This window comes from Zonotrichia albicollis, chromosome 20, assembly GCF_047830755.1.
Source record: "Zonotrichia albicollis isolate bZonAlb1 chromosome 20, bZonAlb1.hap1, whole genome shotgun sequence".
Classification (NCBI taxonomy): Eukaryota; Metazoa; Chordata; class Aves; order Passeriformes; family Passerellidae; genus Zonotrichia; species Zonotrichia albicollis.
The window spans coordinates 3,178,848-3,206,035 of record NC_133838.1 but is presented as its reverse complement, the minus strand read 5'-3'; the positions used below and the strand labels follow the sequence as shown (position 1 = coordinate 3,206,035).

At 47.1% G+C, this 27,188-nt stretch overlaps 1 protein-coding gene across 1 annotated transcript in view; it reads right to left on the bottom strand.

Moving 5' to 3' along the window:
• Positions 1 to 27,188, bottom strand: part of LOC141731339 (uncharacterized) — a 796,170-nt gene that overhangs the window by 337,828 nt on the left and 431,154 nt on the right. The window contains exon 12 of the mRNA XM_074555958.1: positions 1,926 to 2,445. Within this exon, the coding sequence (XP_074412059.1) occupies positions 1,926 to 2,445 (520 nt within the window). The remainder of the gene's footprint in view (positions 1 to 1,925; positions 2,446 to 27,188) is intronic.

Here is a 27,188-nt window from a genome sequence, read left to right as displayed (position 1 = left end):
CTGGAAGCAACTGGGATAAACTAGGAGAGACAGGGAGACACTAGGATCATACTGGAGGCTACTGGGGTCATGCTGGCATTGACAGGGAGCAACTGGGATAACACTGGGGGCACTGAAATCGTACTGGGAGTGTCTGAGAGCAACTGGAATTAGACTGCAAGTGACTGGGATCATACTGGGAGTGGCTACAATCATACTGGGATCAGAGTGGGTGTGATTGGACCCTGACTGGGGGTTACTGGGAGTTACCAGGCCCATGCTGGGAGCCAACAGGGGACATAATTAGAGGAACTGGGAGCAACTGGGATAAAACAGGGGGCAAGTGAACCACCCTAAGGTAACTGGGAGTGCCTGGCAATGACTATGAGAATGTTCAGGGCAACTGGGATATACTGGGAGTGTCTGAGCCCATATGGGTGGTGACTGGGACCGGACTAGGAGCGACTGGGAATGTGCTGGGGAAACTGGAAACACGCTGGGGGCAAGTGGGAAGGACTAGGGACCTGGTGGGAGAGACTGGGATCATACTGGGAGTGCCTAGGACTATGCTAGGGACAACTGGGAGAACTGGGAACACACTAGATGAAATTGGGAAGAACTGGGACTGTGCTGGGATCAAATTGCATCATCATAGGGAATGACTGGGAGGGACTGGGCTCATACTGGGAGCAGCCACTGCTGGCCCTGGGACCCTCCAAAAACACCTCCTGGGGAACCCGGATGTCCCCCCGAGGGCCATCTGTGGCTCGGCTTTGGAGCCCTGCCAGCTCCAAACTTCCCCTGAAAAAAATCCCAAACCCAGGCACCCCCCAGCAGGTTTGGGCCGAGCTCCCCCTTCCCCGGGCACCTGCAGGATGGGGGGTGATGCTCCCAGGGCTGCGGCGACTCCAGGGTTCCCTCTCCCCTTCTCCAGCTGCTTCTGCTGCCGCTCAGCCTCTTCCTCCTCCTCCTCCCCTGTTCCCGAAGGTCGAACCGTGAGGGGAAAGGGGACAGGGAAAGGGTGGAACCATGAGGGGAAAAGGGGCAGGGAAAGGGCGGAACCGTGAGGAGAAAGGGGACAGGGAAAGGGTGGAACCATGAGGGGAAAGGGGGCAGGGAAAGGGCGGGAACCCTGAGGGAAAAGGGGCAGGCTCAGGCCAAGGGCGGCAACTGTGAGGGGGCGCTCTGCAAACAGAACTGCAACGGACTGAACATGAACGGGAGAGAAAGCAGTAAGTCTGAGAGTTTTATTTGCTATCAAATACATCCCACACACCCTGCCCCACACAATCCCCGTCCAATCGCTCCTACGCTCCCATCCCATCCTATCGCTCCCAAATTGGGATCCCATTTCTCCCATCTCCTTCCAACCCCATCTCACCCTGGTACCTGTGGAATGGAGTCAGTTTGGCATAGGATTGAGATTTTGAGGTGGGAACAAGCAATTTGAGGTAGGATTGAGCCCTTTTGTGTTAAGATTGACCTGTTTTCAGTATGATTTGAGTGGTTTTGAGGTGAAAGATTGATCCCTCTTCACTTTTGGACTGCAAAGAGATGGAAAAGACAAGAAAATTAAGGCCAAACCAAAAGAATAAGAAGCCAGGTGTGTTCCCAACATGGATCACAGGGAAAGTGGGTCACCAGGGCTGTGCCCCAAGTGCCTCCTCCAGTGGGGGATGGAGCTGGAGCAGAGCACGAAGCTCTTCCTGCACTCAGGGCACTAGCAGGGCTTCCCTTATCGGTGGCTGTATTGGTGTCGGGTCAAATGAGAGCTCTGTGAGAAGCTCTTCGCACATTCTCTACACTTGTAGGGTCTCTCCCCTGTGTGGATGCGCCGGTGGGTGATGAGTTGGCAGTTGTACTTAAATCCCTTCCCACACTCAGGGCAGAAGAGGGCCCTCTCCTCTGTGTGACTCAGATTGTGCAGGAGGAGATGGGAGTTGAACCGAAATCTATTCCCACACTCGGAACACTCGTAAGGCCTCTCCCTAGTGTGGATCTTTTGGTGCCTGATCAGGGTGTCATGGTCCCTAAAGCTCTTCCCACATTCCCCATACTCGTAGGGTCGTTCCCCAGTGTGGATCCTCTGGTGCTTGATCAGGTCAGAGCTCCCGCTGAAGCTCTTCCCACACTCCCCACACTCATGGGGCTGTTCCCCAGTGTGGGTTCTCTGGTGGCTGATCAGGCTGGAGCTCTGCCTGAAGCTCTGTCCACACTCCCTACACTCGTAGGGCCTCTCCCCAGTGTGGGTCCTCTGGTGGCTGGTCAAGTGGGAGCTCCGGCTGAAGCTCATCCCACACTCCCCACACTCGAACGGCCATTCCCCAGTGTGGGTCCTCTGGTGCTCAATGAGCTTATAGTTCCACCTGAAGCTCTTCCCACACTCCACACATGTGTGGGGCTTCTCCCCATCATGGAGCTGTTCATGGAGCACCAGCTCAGAGCTCTGGCTTGATCTCTGGCCACCTTCCCAGCCCAGGCTGTCTCTTTCCTCCTCAGATCCCTGCCAGCTGCATTTGCAGCCCCTCCTCGTGCGGTATCTCCGGCGCTTTTCCTCCCCGTTGGCTTCCTGCGCCATGGAGCCGCTCAAAATGGCTTCTTCCACCAGGTTCTGCTGCGGGCATTTGTTCCCCCTGCTCTCCATGCTCAGCTCCTGCTCTGGGGGAGGAAGGACAAGGACAGGATGGGATTTGCGTCTGTGCCACAGGCAAGGGCAAGGAGATTCCCCGCAGGGCTGAGCTGCAGCCAGGGCCATACTGGGCTGGGCTACGGAGCAGCACAGAGGGGAAAGGGGCACTGACTTCCTCCTCACCTGCTTCAGTGTCCCAGGGCATCTTCCTCACAGACTCCCAGGGGTTGGCAATGGGAAATCCTGGTTTGGGGAAAACAAGGGATGAGCATATTGAGTTTGAAGGTCCCTCTGCCCAAGTCCATCTCTACCAGTCACCGGCCATCTGTACTTCACAAAAACCTTCCAAACACCCAGATTCAGCCCTGGAAAAGCCTCCCAGGAGTTCCCTGTCCCTGGTCCCTCCCTTTGGGTGTTCAAGGGTTCCCCCCGTCCCAGCTGCAGGGGGTCACACTTAGATTGGGGGTCCCCCTTCTCCTCGGTGCCCGCCCTGCCAAGGCTGCTGGCAGTCCCAGCGATCCCAAAAGCTCCCCCCTCTTCGCTCTCCCCATTTCGGGATGCCGGGGCTGTTTGGGCTCCCGGGCTCCCTTCTCCCCTCATTCTCTGCTCGGGGCTGCAGCGGCTCCAAGGAGTCCCCCCTGCCCCTCTCCAGGCTCTTGAGGCTCCCGCCCATGGCGGCGCTCCCCCCTCTCTGGGCTCCCCACTTTGGGCTCCTGCGGCACACAGGGCTCTGCTCCTCCAGGCTGCCTCTGCCGGCAGCCGCCACCAGCACCCGCCGATGTCCCCCCAAGGGGCCTTTTCCGCTCAGCCTTGGACTGCTTCATTCTCCAAACATCCCCCAAAAAACCCAACTGGGAGCAACTGGGAGTGTCTGGGAACATGCTGGAGGGAACTGGGCTATACTGGGACATACTGGGAGGGTGTAATGGGAGGGACTGGAACAAATGAGGGTGAAAGAGAGCAACTGGAACCATGTGGAGCACAACTGGCTCTTACTGGCAGGGACTGGGAGCACAGTGGGGCCATCTTTGGATCATACTGGAAGGGACTGGACTAATATAAGAAAACCCTCAAAAACTCCAGAGATACACCAAAAATCCCAGTGGAACTCACCAAAATTTTATAAAACTCCCAAAAATTTCAATAAATTCCCCCCCAAAACCCCCACAACCCCAACAAAACACCCCAAATCCAAAACCCCCCAAATCAACAAAACCCCCCAAAATCACATAAGCATCTCTAAACCCAATAATTCTCCCAAAAACCCCCAATAATTCCCCTTAAATTCCTAACAAAATCCCCCAAAGCCCAAAAAAGCCACCCTGAAATTCTCAAACAGCCTCGCAAAACCCCAAAATCCCCACAAATCCCCCCAGAACCTGCCAGACTCAGTGGGGCTGTCCTGGATCAGGGGGCACCGGCCGGTGGAACAGCAGCCACTTCAGGGGGCCCTCAGAGCTTTTTGGGGAGGGGGCACCATGGGAGACCCTCCAAAAACGGGTGGGGGGGGGGGGGGAGGAACCCCTGTGGTGCCCCCTCCCCCTGAAACCCCCAGACCTTGGTTCAGGGTGGGCCTGGGACCCCCCGGGACCCCCAATTCTCCCCCGAGACCTCTCCAGGAACCCCAAACCCCCCAGAGTCCCCCAGGGTTGGCCTAGAATCACCCTGGACCCCCAAACCCTCCCCAAGACCCCCAAAACTCCCCAGGACTCTCAGACCCCCCCATTTCCCTCCAAAATTCACCCCAGAGCTACCTGAAACCCCCCTGTGAAAAATGCATGTATTTTATGATTGGCTTTTTGCAAATATTAAAATGAATATTATATGTGTTGTGTTAGAAAGAAATGCTGTATTAATTCTCTTAAGTACTATGTTAAATATAGTTTTAGGTTATAAAAATTGTTAAAACAGAAACTATGCTATGTAAGATGCTTTGTTTAACAGAAAGGGCTTGCAGCGAGATAGCAGCCACAGGACACCTAAATCTTTCAGAGAAAGGGAATTTATTGCCTTCTTATCAGAAGAAATGAACTTCTTCCCACCTTGGAGGCGCTGTTAGGATTAGAAGGAAGAAGCTGACACTGACCAGACAGAATCCTGTGTTTGAATGGAATTTATGCATCATGTATGAAGTGTATGAATATGCAACGGGCTATTGTTCTTAATGGTTAGTCCTTTGTTAGCAGGGGTCTTTTTTGGGCTCGTGATGCCCAGAAAAAGGTACCCGGACGTCCATAATTCTTTGTTTTTATTATCTCGTATTGTCCTAATTCAATTTGTCCAAATTGTTATTACTCTAATTGTGTTACTATTTTTATAACCATATTTTTTACTTTTAAATTTTGAAAACAACCGATTGGCGTTCTTCACAATTTGGTAGCAGAGGATGGTTGCTAACACCTCGCTGCCTGTGCTTTAGGAGAGTCAGAGTGGGGAAGGCACGCCCTGCCCTATTTGGCAGCCTCGCTTTGTTTCCCCTGAAGTGACCGACAGACGCAGGTTACGATCTGTGGACAAAAGGAGGCAATATAACAGAGAGAAGGAAAAAAAAGGCTCCCTACAACTGCGGTAATTGGTCCCCTAAGTGTAGTAGTGCGCACGAAGAACCCGGGAAGGAAAAAGGATTGGTAAGTATTTCTCGGGCGGGGGGCAGGTACAGGGAGGGGATGAATGTGTGTGAATGAGAGGCAGGCTGGTTGTCCCAGACCTGCCAAGTGAGTGAGGAGTCTCCCATGCTGCGTTTTCCTCTTTTCGCGAGAAAAACGGCCAGTAAAGAGACAAAGCGAGTGATAAGAGAGTGAAAGAACCCCCCGGGGTGACTGGGACTGGGTCTCAGGGAGGGGTTGGACCCCTCGGAGGTAGGCAGCAAGGTTTCCTCACCCAATCCACTAGGAAACGGGACAGGAGGGGCCCCTAAAACCTGCTGGGTTGAGGGATTTATATTCTAAGAGCATCCAAGAGCAGGGTTGAGCAGAATTCTGTCGGAGTGAGGATATGCCCAAGAACACTCAGGGTGGGACAACACAACTAGATTGAGGGATTAAAATTTTACCCAACAGCATCCGGGGTTGGACAACACAGCTAGACTGAGGGAAAAATTTTTGCCCAACAAGATCCAGGGTTGAACAACACAGCCAGATTGAGGGATAAAAAATGCCCAAGAACATCCAGGGTTGGACAACACAGCAAAACAAATTAAATGCCCAAGAGCATCTGTAGTTGTACCACACCGCTGGGTTGAGGGACAGAAAATGCCCAAGAGCATCTGGGGTTGAACAACACAGCTGAATTTAGGGAAAAATACCCAAGAGCATCTGGGGTTGGACAACATGGCAGGACTGAGGGAATAATTGCCCCAGAGCATTTTGGCTTGGATAACACAGCTGGGTTGAGGGATATCCAATAGCACTGAGACTGGCCAGTAACACCTAAACTTGTAATAGGTGATGTGAAAGTAAAAGGTACCTTATTGTTGTTTTGTGGTGTGTGTGAGTGAGACCCACACAAAGTCAGCCTCAACTTCCCAGGCAGGTGGGAAGGGGGAGGCAGTGGAAAGAGGAGTGAGTGACCTGCACACCAGGCTGTAGCTCCCGGGTAGGTGGGGGCTTCTGGGCCGAAGAGGAGTGAGTGACCTGCGAACCAAGCTGGCGTTCCCTGGGTGTGTGAGGGGGCCGTAGCTGAAGAGTGTGAAGGACATGCAGACAGCCTCACAGGGGAACGGACGCCAGAGGCAGCAGAGTCAGGCCCTTCTCGGGGGCCTGGTGACACTGAGACCTGGAGGTCAACCCCAGAGCGAAAGAGGGGGCCACAAGGACCTGTGATTTTCTAGCAATAAGGATCCACTTTCTGTCTTGAGAGTGTGAAGGAATATGTGAAAGTGAATGAGAAATAAAAGTGAGTGAATGTAGATGAATGAAAGTATAGGTAATGTCGATTGTGCATTTTAAGCCTTACCATATCTCCTTGGAGGGAGGTGGATTGTATTGACAAGCAGTGTGAGAAAAAGGGGTTTTTTTGGGTGTAAGTAGTTGAAAGAAAAGTGGTATTTAAGTTGTTAGTAAAAAGTTGTCGTGGGGTGACAGCCTTCAGCCTTTATCCCCATATCGTGTGTTGTGTCTGGCAGCTGTGCCTTCCACCCCCCCCCCCCGGCCGTCTTGCTGTGGCCGGATGGGGAAGAGGGGGGGGGGGTGTGGGGTGTGCCCAGGCACTTTTGCTTTGGGCTTTTGCTGCTTGGCTTGGCTAGCCGCTTGCTTGCTTGCTTGCTTGCTTTCTGCTTTTTTTTTTGCGCTGGTTTTTTTTCTTTTTTTCCCTTTTCTTTTGTTCTCTCTTTCTTACCCTCCCCTGAAGATACTGGACCGGCTCCGGATCTGGCCTGAGAGCTCCAGGACACCCGAAGCCTGCGACAGAAGCTCGGCGCCCTCACAACACAGTCTGGTCCCTTTTCTTTTCTTGTGTTGGGGAGTGTTCTTTTTGTTATTTGTAAATAAATAGGTTTTGTTTTCCACTTTGCTCCTCCGAGGAATTCCTTCCCGAACCTGGTGTTGGAGGAGGGGTGGTTGGAGGTTTGTTTTGTTTTGGGGGGGGCTCCCTTTTTGAGATTTCCCCCTAATTTGTCCTAAACTAGGACAGTATACTTTTTGGTGCGTTGGCCGGGAAAGTCGGAGGCCAAAAAGAGTGGAAAAAAAACCTATAACAATAATATTTTGGTTTTGGTTGTTTTGTGGGCATATTGGTGATTCATAATGTCATTTGGAGTGGAAGCTTGCCGGTTTTTCTGGTCCCTAGGGGCTTTTGAAGTTTTAATACCTTTGTGGTCCCTAGGGTTATTTCCTTACCCCAAAATAGCTCTGATGTTGTCCCTAATAAGTAGCTTTTGTAAGCGGGGGGCACTAACCAGAATAATCATTGTGCTGGCCTTATGTGTGATGATGTGTCGGATAACAATGCTGGACTTTATTTCAGGAATGTATGGATTGTTGTCATGGCTGTGTACTCAGTTTGTTTGGGGAGAAGAAGAGGAAGGGGCTTTTCAGCCTTTGTCTTCCTTCTTCTCCTACAAATTGTTGACATCTCTATTAGAAAATACTGACTTTCCCCTGAGTTTGAAAGAAACCATCTTTCTGGCATTTAATTTATTAAGCCTTGTCTATACTGTCTGGAGTGTATATAAAATGAAAGCTGAGATTTCTAGAGGGGTTAGAGAGACTCCTGATTCAGGAGTAAAACAAAGCAGGAAAAATCTTGACTGGAGTGGGAAATGGGAGGATATGGGCCAGACTTTAAAGGAATTTTCTGATCCTATAGACTGGGACTTTCCATCTGATCAAATTCAGAATCCAGTCGAGCTGGCAAAGTATTTGAGGGAGAAGTGCCATGGTAATACTAAGGAAGAAAGGATTACTGCAGTGAGCTGGGCCTTGGAGTTTGTTTACCGTACTCTGCTAGATACTGTGGAGCAGCAGATAGCAGAAAGGGAACAGGGAGATAAGTTAGTTACTATCCCAGTGACCCAGGCTGCAGCTAACATCCCAGGCTCCAGGCTAGCAGCTGAATCAGACAATAGGCCCCAAACCATGGCTGTTGCAGCTAATACAAGAGGTGGAAAGTGTAAAGGCAAGACCGATCGGAAGGTGGAGGATGATGACGATGATGCAGAAGAAGGACCCTCACCAAAATCAGAGGCCACATCAAGGGGCACAGAATCTGGAGCCAATATTGACTCCTTTTCTCTGAAGGACCTCAGAGGCCTAAGAAAGGATTACAGCCGACAACCTGACGAATCTATTATTAGTTGGTTAGTCCGCCTTTGGGATGCTGCAGGGGAGGTTATGATTTTGGATGGTACTGAAGTGAGGCATTTGGGATCCCTGTCACATGATCCTGCCATCGATCAAGGTGTGATGAGGGGGGCTAACCCTCACAGCCTCTGGGAACGGGTCCTAAGAAGCGTAGCAGAACGGTACCTGTGTACGGATGATCTCTATATGCAGCAGACACGGTGGAAGACCATAGAACAGGGGATCCAACGCCTGAGAGAGATGGCGGTCATAGAGCTCATTTTCTCAGATGACACAACAACTAGGAATCCGGACCTGGTACCATGCACTCCGATAATGTGGAGGAAACTTGTGCGACTTGGGCCACCTGAATACGCTTCTGCCCTAGCAATAATGAAGCGAGATGATACATATGAGACTGTGCTCGATATGGCAAAGAAGCTTCGAGCGTACGCAGATGCTGTGCATGGCCCAACTCATGCCAGAATTGCAGCAGTGGAAACCCGACTGCAGAAACTAGAAGACAAAATAGAGGAGAATCATAAGAAACTCCGGGAAGAGATTAAGGAGGACCTTATTCAAATCTCAGCCGTACAAATTAGAAGCCCTGGTGTCCAACGCCGGCGCTCCTTTGATGGGGAGAGAAGGTACATCCCACGGGCTGAGTTATGGTTTTTCCTGCGTGAGTCTGGAGAAGACATGAGGAGATGGGATGGAAAACCCACCGCTGTTTTGGCACAACGGGTGCGTGATTTGAAGAAAAGAGAAAGTATAACCAAAAAGATAGCAGCTCCGGTCGCTCGTAGCCGAGATGTTAAGTATGACGATGACGATGACATGTCCGATCCCCTTGAAGGAACTTCCAAGGCATATGCCCAAGGAAAGAAGGACAATCTGGCTTAGAGGGGCCCTGCCTCCAGCCAGGAAGAGGCACGGGAGAACCGGGTTTTTTGGAAGGTGTGGATCAGATGGCCTGGCACATCAGAGCCACAAGACTATGAAGCATTGGTTGACACTGGATCACAATGTACCTTAATGCCATCGGAACACATGGGGACAGAACCTGTTTCCATTGCTGGAGTGACGGGGGGATCACAACAGTTGACTTTGTTGGAAGCTGAGGTGAGCTTGACTGGGAAGGAGTGGCAGGAACATCCGATTGTGACTGGTCCAGAGGCTCCGTGTATTTTGGGCATAGACTTCCTCCGGAATGGCTACTACAAAGATCCTAAGGGATTCAGGTGGGCTTTTGGAATAGCTGCAGTGGAGATAGAGGGTATTAAACAATTGAATACCTTGTCTGGACTATCAGAGAACCCATCTGCAGTAGGACTCTTGAAGGTAGAGGAGCAGCGAGTGCCAATTGCCACCTCAACAGTGCATCGCAGGCAGTACCGGACGAATCGAGATGCCGTGATCCCCATCCACAAGATGATTCGAGAGCTGGAGAGCCAAGGGGTGGTCAGTAAAACCCACTCACCCTTTAACAGCCCTATCTGGCCCGTACGAAAATCTGACGGAGAATGGAGATTGACTGTAGACTATCGTGCCTTGAATGAAGTGACTCCACCACTGAGTGCGGCTGTACCGGACATACTGGAACTGCAGTACGAGCTGGAGTCCAAGGCAGCAAAGTGGTACGCGACCATTGATATAGCTAACGCGTTTTTCTCCATCCCTCTGGCAGCAGAATGCAGGCCTCAGTTTGCTTTTACATGGAGGGGAGTGCAGTATACCTGGAACCGATTGCCCCAGGGGTGGAAACACAGTCCTACCATCTGTCATGGACTGATCCAGGCTGCACTAGAAGAGGGTGAGGCTCCAGAACATTTACAATATATTGATGATATCATTGTTTGGGGGAACACGGCAATAGAAGTGTTCGAAAAAGGAGAGAAGATAATTCATATTCTCCTGGACGCCGGATTTGCCATTAAGAAGAGCAAAGTCAAGGGACCTGCCCGAGAAATTCAGTTCTTGGGGGTGAAGTGGCAAGATGGACGGCGTCAGATTCCTGCGGATGTTATTAACAAAATCACTGCTATGTCCCCACCAACTGATAAGAAGGAGACACAAGCTTTCTTAGGTGCTATAGGTTTCTGGAGGATGCACATCCCTGAGTATAGTCAGATTGTGAGACCCCTTTATTTGGTTACCCGCAAGAAGAACGACTTCCATTGGGGCCCTGAGCAGCAGCAAGCTTTCGTCCAGATCAAGCAGGAGATCGCTCATGCTGTAGCCCTTGGTCCAGTCAGGACAGGACCAGATGTGAAGAACGTGCTCTACTCTGCAGCCGGGAGCCATGGTCTGTCCTGGAGCCTTTGGCAAAAGCTACCTGGCGAGACCCGAGGCCGACCATTGGGATTTTGGAGTAGGAGCTACAGGGGGTCTGAAGATAACTATACTCCAACAGAAAAGGAAATCTTGGCCGCCTATGAAGGAGTCCAAGCTGCCTCGGAGGTGATTGGTACAGAGGCACAACTCCTTCTCGCACCCCGACTACCGGTGCTGGGATGGATGTTCAGAGGAAAGGTTCCCTCTACCCACCATGCCACCAGTGCTACTTGGAGTAAGTGGATTGCCCTCAATACGCAGCGCGCTCGAATTGGGAAGTTAAATCGCCCTGGGATTCTAGAAATAATTACAAATTGGCCCGAAGGTGAAAGCTTTAGTGTCGCAGATGAGGAGCCAGAGCCAGTGACCCGGGTTGAGGAAGCTCCGCCATACAATCAGTTGCCAGAAGAAGAAACACGTTACGCCCTATTCACTGATGGTTCTTGTCGTGTCATAGGGATGAAACGGAGGTGGAAAGCAGCTGTATGGAGTCCCACTCGACGGGTTGCAGAGGCTACTGAAGGAGAGGGTGAATCCAGTCAATTTGCTGAAATCAAAGCTATTCAACTGGCCTTAGGTATTGCAGAGAGAGAGAAGTGGCCAAGGCTCTATTTGTATACCGATTCTTGGATGGCAGCCAACGCTCTATGGGGATGGCTGAAGAGATGGAAGGAGGCCAGCTGGCAGCGCAGAGGAAAACCAATTTGGGCTGCGGAAGAGTGGAAGGATATCGCTACCCGGTTAGAGAAGTTACCTGTGAAGGTTCGCCATGTAGATGCCCATGTCCCCAGAAGTAGAGCTAATGAAGAGCAGCAAAACAACCAGCAAGTACATCAGGCTGCAAAGATAGGGGAGTTGAAGATAGATCTCGACTGGGAGCATAAGGGAGAGTTATTCTTAGCACGATGGGCCCACGATGCCTCAGGCCACCAGGGTAGAGATGCCACCTATAAGTGGGCACGAGACCGAGGGGTGGATCTAACCATGGACAGTATCTCTCAGGTTATTCGTGACTGTGAGACGTGCGCTGCCATTAAGCAGGCCAAGCGACTGAAGCCCCTCTGGTATGGGGGGCGGTGGTCTAAGTACAAATATGGGCAGGCCTGGCAGATTGATTACATCACACTGCCTCAAACCCGCCAGGGCAAGCGCTATGTACTAACCATGGTAGAAGCCACCACAGGATGGTTGGAAACTTATCCTGTGTCCCATGCTACTGCCCGTAACACTATCTTGGGCCTTGAGAAGCAGGTCCTTTGGAGGCACGGTACTCCCGAGAGAATTGAGTCGGATAATGGAACTCATTTTAAAAACAATCTTATTAATACTTGGGCTAGGGAACATGGCATCGAGTGGGTATACCATATCCCCTATCATGCACCAGCTGCAGGGAAGGTGGAAAGGTACAATGGATTGTTAAAAACCACCTTAAAAGCATTGGGTGGGGGGTCTTTAAGAAACTGGGAGCAACATCTGGCAAAGGCTACCTGGTTAGTTAACACTCGAGGTTCCACCAACCGAGCGGGTCCTGCTCAGTCTGAGCTCCTTAATATAGTAGATGGGGATAAAGCCCCAGTGGCCCATGTCAGAGGTTTGTTGGGAAAGACAGTATGGATCAACCCTGCCTCGAGTACAGACAAACCCATCCGTGGGATTGTCTTTGCTCAAGGACCAGGTAATACATGGTGGATAATGCAGAAAGATGGAACAACACGGTGTGTACCTCAGGGAGACCTGATTGTGGGATGAGACTCATATATGAATGTCATTGTTTGTTGAATGTGAGACAGAAGGAAACTGTAAGTGTCAAAGGTCTGAGCAAGTAAGATGAGAGAAATGCGTAAGTGTCAAAGGTGTGAGTAAGTGAAATGAAAGTTTTTTACTGTATGTTCACGATATGGGATAAGGGGTGGAGTGTCGTGGGGTGACAGCCTTCAGCCTTTATCCCCATATCGTGTGTTGTGTCTGGCAGCTGTGCCTTCCACCCCCCCCCCCGGCCGTCTTGCTGTGGCCGGATGGGGAAGAGGGGGGGGGGTGTGGGGTGTGCCCAGGCACTTTTGCTTTGGGCTTTTGCTGCTTGGCTTGGCTAGCCGCTTGCTTGCTTGCTTGCTTGCTTGCTTTCTGCTTTTTTTTTGCGCTGGTTTTTTTTCTTTTTTTCCCTTTTCTTTTGTTCTCTCTTTCTTACCCTCCCCTGAAGATACTGGACCGGCTCCGGATCTGGCCTGAGAGCTCCAGGACACCCGAAGCCTGCGACAGAAGCTCGGCGCCCTCACAACACAGTCTGGTCCCTTTTCTTTTCTTGTGTTGGGGAGTGTTCTTTTTGTTATTTGTAAATAAATAGGTTTTGTTTTCCACTTTGCTCCTCCGAGGAATTCCTTCCCGAACCTGGTGTTGGAGGAGGGGTGGTTGGAGGTTTGTTTTGTTTTGGGGGGGGCTCCCTTTTTGAGATTTCCCCCTAATTTGTCCTAAACTAGGACAAAAGTGAAAAACGGAAGCAGGGGACGAATAGATAGAAAATTGAAAAATGAGACGGAAATACAGTAAGGTGGATACAGGAAAAGAAAAGCAGAAAAAATTACCAACAGAAATACCCCAAGACAGCCCTTTGGGAGTTATGTTAACAAACAGAAATACAACTCCTTGCAAAATACAGGGTATGCAGAAGTTGATGAGAAAAAACATGCAAACTTGTGAATTATATACTTAAAAAGAGCATTAGAAAATTTAACACAAAAGAAAGGAGTTATATATTGATTCAAGGGATGCCTTTAGAGTAGCACATGCCTCAAGAAAAATTTAAAAAGGGAGATTACTTAATTAAAGATGAAAAAGATTAGTACATGAGAAACTTATTTTCGAGGTTTTAGAGTCATTAAAATTACCTAAGAGAGATAGCAATAGTACATATTAAAGGACACAAAAAGGTAAAGACCCAGAAATAAGAAGAAATAATTGGCAGATCAAGAAGCTAAAGATGCAGCAGAAAATAGAGCTGAAAGAGCTAATATTAACTCCAAATGAAGAAAAATTGGAAATTCCAAAGTTTAGAGAAGCAAAAAAAAAAAAATTAAAAAATTAAAATTAAAACAAGATAGGTGGCGAACAAGATAAATCGGGGAAATAGAAACATCTTGATGGAAGACAATTAGATAATAAAACACTTACTAGGGAATAGCAGAGGACATGTATCAAAAAGCCCGGTGGGATACTCAGGCTTTGTGTGATCATTTTTTTAAGGCACTATGGGTGCACTGAGACTTTTAGAGTAGAAAAACAAGTACCTGAAATATGTATAATTTGCCAAAAGATAAATAAAAGGGTGATGAGAAAAACAATATGAGAAGGTCGTGAGTTAGCTCGTCGACCATTTCAAAGTATCCAAGCAGAAGTTTAGATTTGTTAAGCTCTGGATTTATTTGTAAAAACCGTTTAATCCAGAAGAAAAATAGTATACCACATGCTGGGGAGGGGGGAGGCTGTAGGAAAATAACATTTTTGAAAGGCAATAAAAGCAAAACGGGGAAAGTACAAAGCTGAGAACAAAATTACCTCATCCATTGCCGTTCGTTCCCCCACTCGTTCGCAGCTGCACCCCCCCAGCCCCTGCGCCGGCTCCGGCACAGTCCGTGTGTCCCAGTCCGTGTGTCCCAGTCCCGGCCGCCTGGCCCGCGGCCGCTCCGCAGTTCGTGCAGGGGGTGGGGATCTGTCCTGCCGTGTGCACCGTGGTTACCGCGCTCACCGCACCGAAGGAGGGTCCCGTCTGTCCCATCCCCGGCTGCCCTGACTCTGTCGGCTCCCGCCGCTGCAGCCGCGGTCAGTCGGCTGCTCTGCCTCTGCCCGACCAGCCACCGTGAGCCATGCGGGAGCTATCCACGCTCCAGCTCGGTCTGCACCGGAACAGCCCCTCGGGCGATCCCGGCTGCACACCCCGCCTTTGGAGCACCGAGACTCTGAGTCACGCCGAGTCGCCCTGTCCTGCCCCGAGCTCCGTTCCCTTGGTAACCACAGCTCCGGCTGCTCAGAGAAACTCTAAAGGAATCACCTTATCGAAACACTAAAAGTTCAGTTAGAAGAAAGCCCTCTCCTGATTCTTCCTAAATATACAGGAGAAAGGCTATAGAAGATAAAAATACAGAAAGAATGGGATAAAGGGATTGGTCTATTTCCATTAAGAGAGGTTCTCATAGGAGGGGACGGATCAGAGTTTGTAAATGCTCCTTTGACTTCGTCTGAAGTCTGAAATTTTAAGAAATAAATAAAAGAGATATTTGGAGAATCCCATAGACATAGCTGAACAATTAGACCAATTTTTAGGTCCAAACATTTATACTTGAGAAGAGATGTGGTTGGTAATTAAAATAATATTTTTCTCAAGAAAAATGCAATTAGAGCAACTGAAATAAAAGCTTAAGAAAAAGATAATCCGCAAGGACCCCCAGAGAAGACAAAATGCCAACTGTACCTCCTGAGTGGGGTTAAAATAATGAGGAGGGTAGTAAATACATGAATAGTTATCGTAATTACATAACCAAGAGCATGAATGAGACAGCATATCAAAGGCGAAATGTGAAAACAAAAGGTTTTTGAGGGACAGCTTTTAGAGGGGAAAGAAGAAACTCCAACTAAATAGATAAACAAACTGGAGAGAAAAAGGGAAATGGTCCTAAGTAAGCAGAAGATCTGAAAATCTTTAAAGAAATGGGCACATAAAAAAAAAAAAAAAGTCATAGGCTCTAATTTTTTGGGGGGGACAAATACCATCTGGAGCCTGTGATAACTTTAAAAGTGGGTCCCCGAGAAGAAGAATTAGAATTTGTAATAGACACAGGGGGAGAGAGAACCTGCCTGTTAAACGTTCCAAAAGGTTATAGTGTGAGCAAATATATAGTGAAAGTAACAGGGGCAAAAAGAGAAAGTTTTACATTTCTAGTCATTAAAGATGTGGTAATTGAGGGAAGAAACTAAAATTTAGATGGGAGATGTGTTATTGGTCCCAGGGGCAGGTAGCAATTTATTGGGAAGAGTCTTACAAGTGCAATTAAGAATAAGAGATATCAGAAAATAGGAAAATGATAGCTAGAGTTTTGAAATTACGCCAAGAGGATGAAGGGAAAAAAAATCAACAAAAAAGTTTAGGCTGGAGAAGGAAATAGGGGAGGATTAAATATCGACCCCATAAAGGTTACAGTTGAGAGAGAAGAAAGAGAGAAGTTGAAGTAGAGAGGTAGTTAGGAAAATCTGAGATGTTAGAATGTGAAGTGATGACATCTTGGTGCTAGAAGAGAGCAGAAGTGTGAATGAAGGTTTTTTGCATGAAAGGCAGGGAAGTGTCTTAACACATGGTTGTTAGGAGGTTATTCAATGCCACACTGGGGTCCAGAAAGGCCTTAGCAGAACAGGCCCTGCTTGAAGGGAAAAGAGGGTAGGTTGACGAGAAAGAAAAAGAATGTCAGGAGCACCTGGGCACACCAAGTTTGGGGTTGTCAAGGTTGGGAGGTGTCTGAGCGCTCCCTACGAGCGACGGGGTCTCGGGGGCTGCGGCAGGGACCGATCCATGGAGGTGCCCCGGGCGGTGCTGCAGCAGAGGACACAGGTTTGCGGCCAGGAGCGGGCTGGCTCCGGGGCGGAACTGCCGGGGGGGCTCCCAGACTGTCGGGGTCCCGAGCCCAGGATGGCAGCGTGGGCCCGGTAAGGGGGCCGAAAGAGAGAGAGAGAGAGATAGAGGGCAAAAGAGACCCAAGGCAATCCCCAGGGTCCCCATGCCCGGGGCTGCTCTCCCCGGCTCCGGCCCTGCAGCCAAGGGGCAGCACCGGGGGAAGGGCAAAGAACAGCACTGATAGCAAGGCCGTGAAGAGATGGGGAGGGGGGACTAGCACTAAAAGATAAAAATCAAAGCAAAGATTGATGACTCTCCAAACCTCACAAAGCGGTTTGTTTTTCTTAAGCAAGAAGTTTTTTGTTTTTTTTCTTTTGTGTGTTTTGTTTGCTGTTAACGAGAAGGTTTTTTTTTCCTGAAGAAGAAGAGGCTGCTGTAGAGAAAGCTTTTAGCTAAACCCAGAAAGTTTGGAAGAAAAGCAAATGGTAAAAGTTAATGCAGTATTATCTTTCTTTTATTACTATGCTATTAAGAAGTCCTTTCCAGGTACTACTGAAGAAACAATCAGAATCACGGAAAGAGGGTGGATTCATGCCAGCAGAATCAAAGGACTTGTGAAGAAACCTGAGGAATGGACTATCACATTTAAACCGACTGATACCGAACTGACTTTCCAATGGGGACTGAGTGGTAATTGTTTAGAAAAACTCAAATGATCTAAGAAATGTACAAAGAATAACACTGAATTAAGAAATAAGATAACACTTATATCACTGGTTTTGAGCACTGCCTGAATAAAACATCTCCTTTGGGGAGGAATACTTCAGATAGAAGGATCAAGACTGGTTTTGTATTCTGACCTTAGCCTGGGAATCGTACAGGGGAGAAGGGGAATTACCATTTCCATCAGTAAACTTTATTTGGTTCATTCCAATACTGGATATGCTAGCTGGATTATAAGTGCTGGAATTGTGAGAGTAATGAGTATTGTGGTTCACAAAATTTATGCTCTTATTGCCAAAAGTGTTAAAGTAATAACTTGTTTTTGTGGATGGGAATCATTAGTGCTTGTTGAATGAAAGATACCTGAGGAACAGTAGGAGACCACAGTTAAAGGGTGTCAAAAACAATTTGCCTGGAAATTAGTTAGGAGAAAGTGACAAGGAAATAGAGGGCAAGACCAGATTGGCCTCTATATTTTGCCACCAAGAAGATCAAATACACCTGCTGTGGGTTGCAGCCTCACAGGCATGGGAGGTGGGAGTATAAGCCGTACTGGATCTCTGTTATTCCTGTTTCTGGCACTCATTTGTCGTCTTTTCCTTTTCGGGATACCAGCAAGATTGTGTCAAAAATGCTACAGAAAGTATCACATGGAAAGAAACCAAAGTTCCTCTTTTATTACACACACCCATGTCAACAGCCACTGTTATAACCCATCCAAATTAAGAACCTGTAGGCAAAAGGGAGTAAATTATTGGACTACAAGAAACTTAGGAAAAAGTGGTAATAGATTTGGAATTGAATGTCCAAAAGTAGAGAGATGGATTTGTTTTAAATTTAATCTTGAAGATACGGTTCAAGATTTAGTAAAAAAATAAATAATAAACGAAAAGGTAAAACCAGCACAGCAATCTAACTCTATATTGACTCCAAATCATCTGTTGAATCGTATTACAAGACGCCAAGCAGTTACAGAAATGGTAGCAAATAAGGCTGCCCAAGCATTAGAGTTAATATCAAGTCAGCTAAGTCAAACAAAAACTGTAGGGTATCAGAATAGGTTGGCTTTGGACTATTTATTTGGCCGAAGAAGGAGGTGTTTGTGGAAAGTTCAATATATCAGATTGTTGAAAATTGATGACCACGGAAAAATCATTCTAGAAAAAGCAAAGGAAATCAAAGAAGAAAAATATATATATACATAAAATAACCCAGGTACCAGTCCAAAAATGAGAAAACAATGTTAAAACCTAGCTGGTGAGGTAATGTATTAGAAGAAATGAAGATCTTTCATTTTATGTGTTACAACTGTTTACATATATATTTTTTCCTTTTGTAATCCCCTGTTTTATTTTGCCAGCATAGTCCAGAAGATGCAAGTAGATAAGAAATATTGCTCAAGCCAAATGATTTACAAAGAATAAGAGTGGGGATTGTGAAAAATGCCTGTATTTTACGATTGGCTTTTTGCAAATATTAAAATGAATATTATATGTGTTGTGTTAGAAAGTAATGCTGTATTAATTTTCTTAAGTACTGTGTTGCTGTGGTGTGTTCTTAAGTTTGTTAGTTTGCTCCCCCCATTTTCTGTATTAAATGGTTTCTTCCTTTCCCAGGACCCTGTCAGTTAGGTTGCTATGGAAATGAAACTGCTCCTCCCCTGGTTTCTCTTATAAAGTGAAAGTGCCTCCTCCTTGAGCTCAGTCAATCACCCCTTTTCTCCTCCCAGGTTTCGAGAATTTTCTTTTCTCTGGGAGGTATGGTTGGCTGTAGCCCCGGAGCCCCTCCTATGATTTATAACAGTTGGTTACTTTAGTATATCAGTTATGTTTCGTACCTCCAAATATGTATTTCTATTGGATAGCCGGGTTTCCCTGCCTTCTTCCCCCCTTTTCCCTTAAAACCCTCTCCTGCCCCTTGTTCGGGGCCATTTGCTGGGTGTTTCCCCTCCTTGTTGGTTCTTCTGTAATAAACCGACAGTTTACCCCCAGCAAGTGGTCGCCTCCTAATTCGTCTCTCACCGCGCTGCTCCGAGCTATCCCCCAGCTCAGCCCGAGGCCAAGATGCCGAGGGGGGCTGCTTTCTGATGCGCAGGGGCCCTGGCCTTCGCCCCTCACCAGATAGCCGGATTCCAGGGCTGTGGACGCCCCCGCTGTATTTAACTGTGTTAAATATAGTTTTAGGCTATAAAAAATGTTAAAACAGAAACGATGCTATGTAAGATGCTTTGTTTAACAGAAAGGGCTTGCAGCGAGATAGCAGCCACAGGACACCTAAATCTCTCAGAGAAAGGGAATTTATTGCCTTCTTATCAGAAGAAATTAATTTCTTCCCACCTTGGAGGCGCTGTTAGGATTAGAAGGAAGAAGTTGACAATGACCAGACAGAATCCTGTGTTTGAATGGAATTTATGCATCATGTATGAAGTGTATGAATATGCAACGGGCTACGGTTCCTAATGGTTAATCCTTTCTTAGCAGGGGTCCTTTTTCGGGCTCATCATGCCCAGAAAAGGTACCCAGACGTCTGTAATTCTTTGTTTTTATTATCTCATATTGTCTTAATTCAATTTGTTCAAATTGTTATTGCTCTAATTGTGTTACTATTTTTATAACCATCGTATTACTACTAAACTTTTAAATTTTTAAAAACAAGTGATTGGCGTTTTTCACACACACATAACTATAAATCTACAAAACTTCTCTTAACATATATTTAATATTCACTCTTTAATTGTGAGAGACAACCATCCATCTCATTATTCATCTACAGCATCATTTTCTAATGTTGTTGACTTTCTCAGCTTCTTTGTCAGTTAATCACAGTTAATACTTGTGATTTTATAACAGAATGTTCTTGTATGGGATTTTGCAAGATTCTGTCATCAGATTTCTGTTTTGTTCTTGGATTTCTTAGTGCTGGGTCAGAACTGAATGCAGCATTTTGGGAGGGAAGCTTTCAGCTTCACTGGGGCCAGGACCCATGGGGCTCTGAGGGGTTCCTGGTGTGAGAATCCCCAGTCACTTGTGTTAAAATTTTAAAAGTTCAATAGTAAAAAAATGGTTATAAAATAGTAATAAAAATTAGAGCAATAAGAATTTGGACAGAGTTAAGACAATAAAGACAATAAAAAGCAAAGAATTACTGACATTTGGATGCTTTCCTCTTGAAAGCATGGCATGCTAACAAAGCATTAACCCTTAAAAGCAACAGCCTGTTGCATATTAAAATATCTCATACATGATGCAAACATTCCTTTCAAACTAAGGATTTTTCTGTTTATTGTCAACTTCTCCCCATTCATTTGTAAATCACGGTTTGGCTCCACGGAGTCTGAAAGGAGGTAGAAAAGCCTGGTTCTTCCTGATAAGGAGGCAATAATTCTTCTCTCTGGGATTTTGGGTGTCTTGTTGCTGTTATTTCTGTGCAAAGAATTTCTTTATTATCTTATCCATTCTTTGAGCCAGTTAAAAGTATCTTACATGGCATGGTTTCTATTTTAATATTATGTTGTAGCCTAAAACTATATTTACCACACTACTTAAAAAATACAGTACTACTAATTAATACAATATAACATGTATATTATTCCTTCTAAAAAAGTGAACAGCCAATCATGTAATATGTATTTTTCAGGCACGGAGCTATTCTTGTTGCTATTACTTTTAATATTTTTTTTTAAATTAAAATAATTTATTTTTAAATAATTAGCAGCAACCCTTCCATGCCTGTTCACAGCCAGGTCCAGGGTGAAAGGAGGTGGAAGTTGGTGCAAAGCATCTGTAACAGGATCCAGTGGACAAGTCTCACATCACAGACAGTGAGGTAGGGCCCAGGTGGCCACTGAGACAAAGGGCTGGGGCTGAAGGGGATGGGCAGAGTTGTCCATCCCATGTTGAGGAGCTGTTTTTCCACTGGGCATGGTCTCCTTAGCATACCCTGGATCAGTGCCAGTTGCACAGTGCTGTTATCACCTCTTCAGAGTGGGCTCTGCAGCCTTCATCTCCAGCCCTCAACCCTCTCTAATGAGCTGTACAACGGCTGAAGACTTGACAAAGGGGAAGGTTGTAAGAGCCTAAATGAGAGATGTGGGACTCCAGGTGGCTCTCCAAAATGCAGTTTATTGTATACAAACTGCAGTTTATTCCATCCCAGAGGTTCCAGCAGTCCAAGGTCGTGGGTGACAGAGCCTGTGCCTACAGCTGTCAGCTCCAGCTGCACACAAGACTGGACACCCTTTAATTTTGGTTACAATGTATTATATACTTTTCTTTGCTGAGCATAAAGATTTCTTTCACTAACTGGAGAGCTTAATTGGATAATCCTTAAATGATGAAATACATAACAGACTGAAAGAGCGCTATGAAGCCAAGTGTCATTATTTTATCCTGTGATATGGTGTGAGTATTGAAATTTCAGATTTTAGGGTGCAGGTAAAATTACAGGACTCTCCCAGGGAGCCTGTATTCCTTTATTTGCAGTATATGAATAATTTAATACTGCACAACCAATCTATACCTTAACTTTTACCTATAGCCTAACTACTATGTCGTATCATATGATATTATAACTACTATATCAATAATATCATATCATATCATACCATATCATATATCATATCATAATGATACCTATATCATGACTATTATAATTACCATATTCATGGTACTATTCTCCAGTCACTAAAAGTTAGTACTTTACAGGTAAAGCTAGAAGTTGTTTTTCAGTTTCCTTGCAATGGAAAATTCTGAGACCTTTTTTCTACTTGCCTCATGTCTTGTTTGCCTGTGGTATCCTTCTGCTCGGTAAAAACATCTTCTTGTTTGAGGTGGGTTTATCCTTTGCTCTAAGCCATAAGAACCCCTTCTAACTAACACACCCTTTGCCTCCTTGGTTATCCAGTGAGACTGGCTCAGCAATTCTTTTCTTCTCTATCAAAACTTGCTTCCATCTCTATTCCATTCTCAGGTTCTACATTCAGAGATCTTTCTGCCAAGCACACATATCATTGTCAAACTTTCATCCTTCCCAAGAGGGAGCCTGTGGTGTTGTGAGGTTTCCAGGACGAGGTGAGAGAGAAGAATTTCACTCCATGTTCTCAGAAGGCTGATTATATTATATTATATTATATTATATTATATTATATTATATTATATTACATTACATTACATTACATTACATTACATTACATTACATTACATTACATTACATTATACTAAAACTATGCTAAAGAAAAAGGAAGGCTAAATCAGAAGGCTAGAAAGGAATGAATAATAAAAACCCGTGACTCCACAGAGAGTCCAACACAGCTGGCTGTGATTGGTCATTAAGAAAACACAATTCACATGGAACCAATGGAAGACTCATCTACCACATTCCAAAGCAGCAGAACACAAGGAGAAGCAGTGAGATAATTATTATTTACATTTTTCTCTGAGGCTTCTCAACTTCCCAGGAGAAGAAATCCTGGCTGTGAAAAATGCATGTATTTTATGATTGGCTTTTCGCAAATATTCAAATGAGTATTATATGTGTTGTGTTAGAAAGTAATGCTCTATTAATTACCTTTAGTAGTGTGTTAAATATAGTTTTAGGTTATAAAAATTGTTAAAATAGAAACTATGCTATGTAGGATTCTTTTTCTTAGAAAGGACTCACAGCAAGACAGCAGCCACAGGACACCCTAAATCTTTCAGAGAAAAAGAATTTATTGCCTGCTTATCAGAAGAAACTAACTTCTTCCCACCTCTAAGGCGCTGTTAGGATTCAGAGGAAGATGTTGGGGATGGCCAGACAAAATCCTGTGTTTGAATGGAATTTACGCCTCATGTATGAAGTGTATGAATATGCAACAGGTCATTGCTTTTAAGGTTAATCCTTTCTTAACGTGTGGTTTTTTGGGCTTGTGCGGCCCAGAAAAAGGTACCCGGACGTCTGTAACTCTTTGTCTCTATTGTCTCATATTGTACTAAGTCAAATTGTCCAAATTATTATTACCCGAATTGTATTACTATTTTTAAAAGCATTATATTACTATGCAACTTTTAAAATTTTAAAAACAATTGATTGGCGTTTTTCACATTGGTAAAGGGATTTTTCAGAAAACATCGCAGTGACAGTGTCCCAGCTGCAGGATCTGCTTCCCATCAGCCCTGAGCCCAGCCTGGTGCTGAACAAAGGGGCTGGACTAGGGTCATCCCCTGATGGGGGCTGTGCACACCCTCTGCTGAAATAAACAGGGCCAGGAGACTTCTTCTCCTTTTTAATGCCTTTATTAAAAGTGATCAGCTCAGGACTGGGCAGCTCGGCGCGGATGCAGTCCCATCACCTCTCCCACGGTGATTCAGATGAGGAGAGCTGGGGAATCACGTGCTCGTGGGAGCCTTTAGGGCGTGGTGTTCCCGCCCGATGTTAATTTGGACCGAGTCTCGCTTCCTCCCAGACCTGGCCCGGGGGCTCTTGAGCACAGGGTGAGGATCAACGAAGGTTTCCAGCGTCTCTGCAGGCTCAGCACTTGGCTCCTCACATCCAGACATCACTCCAGTCTCTCAACTCTTATTTGGCTTGTTGTTTTTGGGGTTTTCTCCGTGCGTTTGGAGTAGGGGGTCCCACACAGCATGCTGGTCCTGGAGTCACTTTGCATAACCCCCCCCACCCTCTCAGGTGTCTGCGCTGTTCTGGGAAAAGTACAACTTAGCCTCGGGCAAGGCTCTGCCAATACAAAAGGAGCGATTAGCCACAACGACGCGTGATTAGAAAAACAAAACACGCAGAACTTGGTAGCGACACTGATCTGGCTGCCTTTTTGTAACTTTTTCTCACAAAAAAAATTAACAGAATTTTTGTTCATAACATCTGCCCCCTCCCCAAATTCCCTCTGGGGAGCAGGAGCTGCGGCAAGAGAGCCCTGTGAGGAGGGCCAAGGGGGTGACACCAGCATGAGGGGACACACACAGCCCCTGGGGACCCCTCCTCACCTTCTCCTGGAGCACCAGGAGGATGAATCCCAACATGGAGCCACAGGGCCCTGGCAGCATCTTGGGGGGTGGGATCTGGTGGCTGCTTTGGGAGGTCAGATCTGCCCTAAAACCCCTCCCAGACCCCCAAACCACCCCACAGCTCCTGGCCAGGACTCCCCCAAAGCACTCTGTCTGTGGTGGTGTTTGAGGGTCCACAGTGTTATGAACAAAAATTCGGTTAATATTTTTTTGTGAGAAAAAGTTACAAAAAGGCAGCCAGATCTCTGTCCCTGCCAAGGTTCTGTGTGTCTTGTTATTGTAATCACGGGTCATTGTAGCTTATCGCCCCTTTTGTATTAGTAAAAGCCCTGGGCTAAGGCGAGGTAATGGCCCTTCCCCGAGGCTAAGGTGTTCTTTTCCTAGCATATTGAAGACACCTGAGAGGGTGGGGGGGGGTTATGCAAAGTGACTCCAAGACCAGCATGCTTTGTGGGACCCCGACTCCAAACCCACGGAGAAAACCCCAAAAACAACGAGCCACCCAAGAGCTGAGAGACTGGAGTGATGACTAGACGTGAGGAGCCGAGTGCTGAGCCTGCAGAGATGCGGAGTCCCTCTCGCCCTGATCATGGGAGTTGTCCCGACGCCAGGACTGGGCGGGACAGAGCCAGGGAAACCAACATCTGACGGGGACACCACGCCCTAAAGGCTCCCACGAGGACCGGATCCCCCGGCTCTGCCCCTAGTGGACAGAGCTGTGCACATCCTCCTCCTCTGAGTCGCCCTGGGAGACACAACAGGGACTGCAGCCCTGCCGAGCTGCCCCATCCTGAGCTGATCACTTTTAATAAAGGTATTAAAAAGGAGAAGAAGTCTCCTGGCCCTGTTTATTTCAGCGGGGGGCACTCGTCCGGGATAGCCATGCCACAAGAAGACTCAAGACTGGCCATCTTGGAACTTCAGGACAGCTGGCTACCAGGACCAGAGGGATCGGCTCAGGATCAGCGACGCAGAGGAGCACCGGAGCACCGGACTGGTGAGAAAGCCGGTGGCGGGAGCGGGAGACGTGCACATGTGTGTGTGAGTGAGACGAAGGCCGGTAGCCGGACCTTCGAAGTGAGAGCGGACCCCTTATTACCGCGTTTCCGGACTCCTGCAAAGGGGCCGGCCGGAAACAGGGGAAAGCGAGTGGAATTAGCATGACTGAGCCGTCTCTCAAGGGGGAATAAAGGCCCCCCCTGCTCCGGGCGTGTGGAGGGAATATTTGTATGAGTGGCACGCACCTGGTCGTGACAGAGGGAAGTCAGGCAGATTTGTAAGTCCCGAGAAGGATTCGGGTAGCATTTGTAAGTCTCGAGAAGGATTCGCGTAAGATTTGTTAGTCCCGAGAAGGATTCGGGTAGCTCACAAGCCCTGCAGGCAAAAGTAAGTCCTGACACAGGAGTCAGGCACAAACCCCAGCGAAGGAGGCTGTGGTTTGCTTTTAAGTCCTGATACAGTGAAGCCTAAAAATTGGCGGGTTAGGCAAACTAAAAATCAGGCAGTTGTTTTTCCTGACTGAGGGAGTCAGGCGTGACCCGGATTCTTAGGCCGAGGCTTCGTGTGTTCAAGTCCCGATAGATGTAAGACCTGACGTGGGGAAAAGTTGGGCAATGAAGAGATCGGGCAGGTGTTTCAGTATAAAGTCCTGAGCATCAGGCAGAAATTTGAAGTTCAGTGGAGGAGGCTGAACCTCCTCAAAGAAGGTTTTTTTTGAAATTACCGGTCAGTAAAGGCACCTTTCAGACTTTTTACTGTTAAGACCTGTAAAAAGGGTGTAATAGTAAAAAGACCGTTAAGAGACTGAGGTATATACCTCCCAATAGTCCCTTAGGAGAACTGTTAGTAAAATGGGATTCTATAGAGGCCATGGAGGGATTAGATATAGTGAAAATGATCCATTATTGTATGGAAGTGTGGCCGGAATTAGAGTTGCAAGGAGGATGGCCTTGGTGTGGGACAAAGGATAAGTGGATGTGCCAACAATTAAATAATTATCTGACAGCTCCAGGGGATACTGATCCTGAGCAATTATTGTATGTAGCTTGCTGGTAAAAGAGCGCTGTTGGGGATGAAGGAGTGCGAATTTGTAAGGTACAGAGGAAGAAAGAGGGGAATGAAGGAGGGGATGATAGGATAGTAAAAGATGGGATCCCCTGGATTATTTGCCTCCTTCTGCCCCTCCACCTTATAACCCTCTTCTTCAAGCACCTCAAATGGCAGGTCCAGTTCTTCCCCCGTCTGCCATCTCATTACCACCTGCTCAAACTCCTCCTTCTACCTCTTCAGCTTCCGCTATGATAAACCCAGTATCTCCTCCAATAACCAGTCCCTCACAACCCCCTTCAGCTCCTCCAGTTCCTTCTGTATCACCACAAGTGCCTACTCCACTTGCTGCATTCTCCACCCCTTCTCCGGCTCCACTTAATATTCACTCAGGCTCTTCTCCCCCTCCTATTGCTGTCCCTTTACCTCCTCCTAGTTGGGGCACAAATGCCTCCTCCCCCGATAAACAGCTATCAGCAAATACACCTGCTGATGGGCAGAAAGTTCAGGGTAACCCAGATATCCCTCAAAGTAGTTTGGCATCTGAAGATGGGTTGTACTGTAGCACCAGATCCAAGACCTCCAAGGCGGAGAGACTCTTTCCCCTCAGAGAGGTTCCTATGTGAGGAGTAGCGGGAGGTGTTGGCTTTGTGAATGCTCCCCTAACTGCTTCTGAGGTGAGAGGATTCAAGAAAGAGTTGGGGCATTTAGTTGAGGACCCAGTGGGCATAGCCAACCAAGTGGATCAATTTCTAGGTCCAAATATCTACACTTGGGGGGAGATGAATTCCATCCTGAGTTTATTATTTTCCCCAGAAGAGGTCCAGATGATTAGGGTGGCTGGCATAAGAATTTGGGAGAAAGAGAACCGTCCAGGACCCCAGGTGCCATCAGGTGAACAGAAATTGCCACTAAAGGATCCCAGCTGGAACCCTAACCAGGAGGAGGGGAGGAAGGCCATGATGGAATATAGGTATTTGATAATACAGGGGATCAAAGAGTCAGTTCCCAAAGGAACTAATACCCAATTGGCATTTGAGGGTACACAGGAGAAAGATGAATCTCCTGCTGCCTGGCTTAACCGCCTAAAGCAGAGCTTCCAGTTG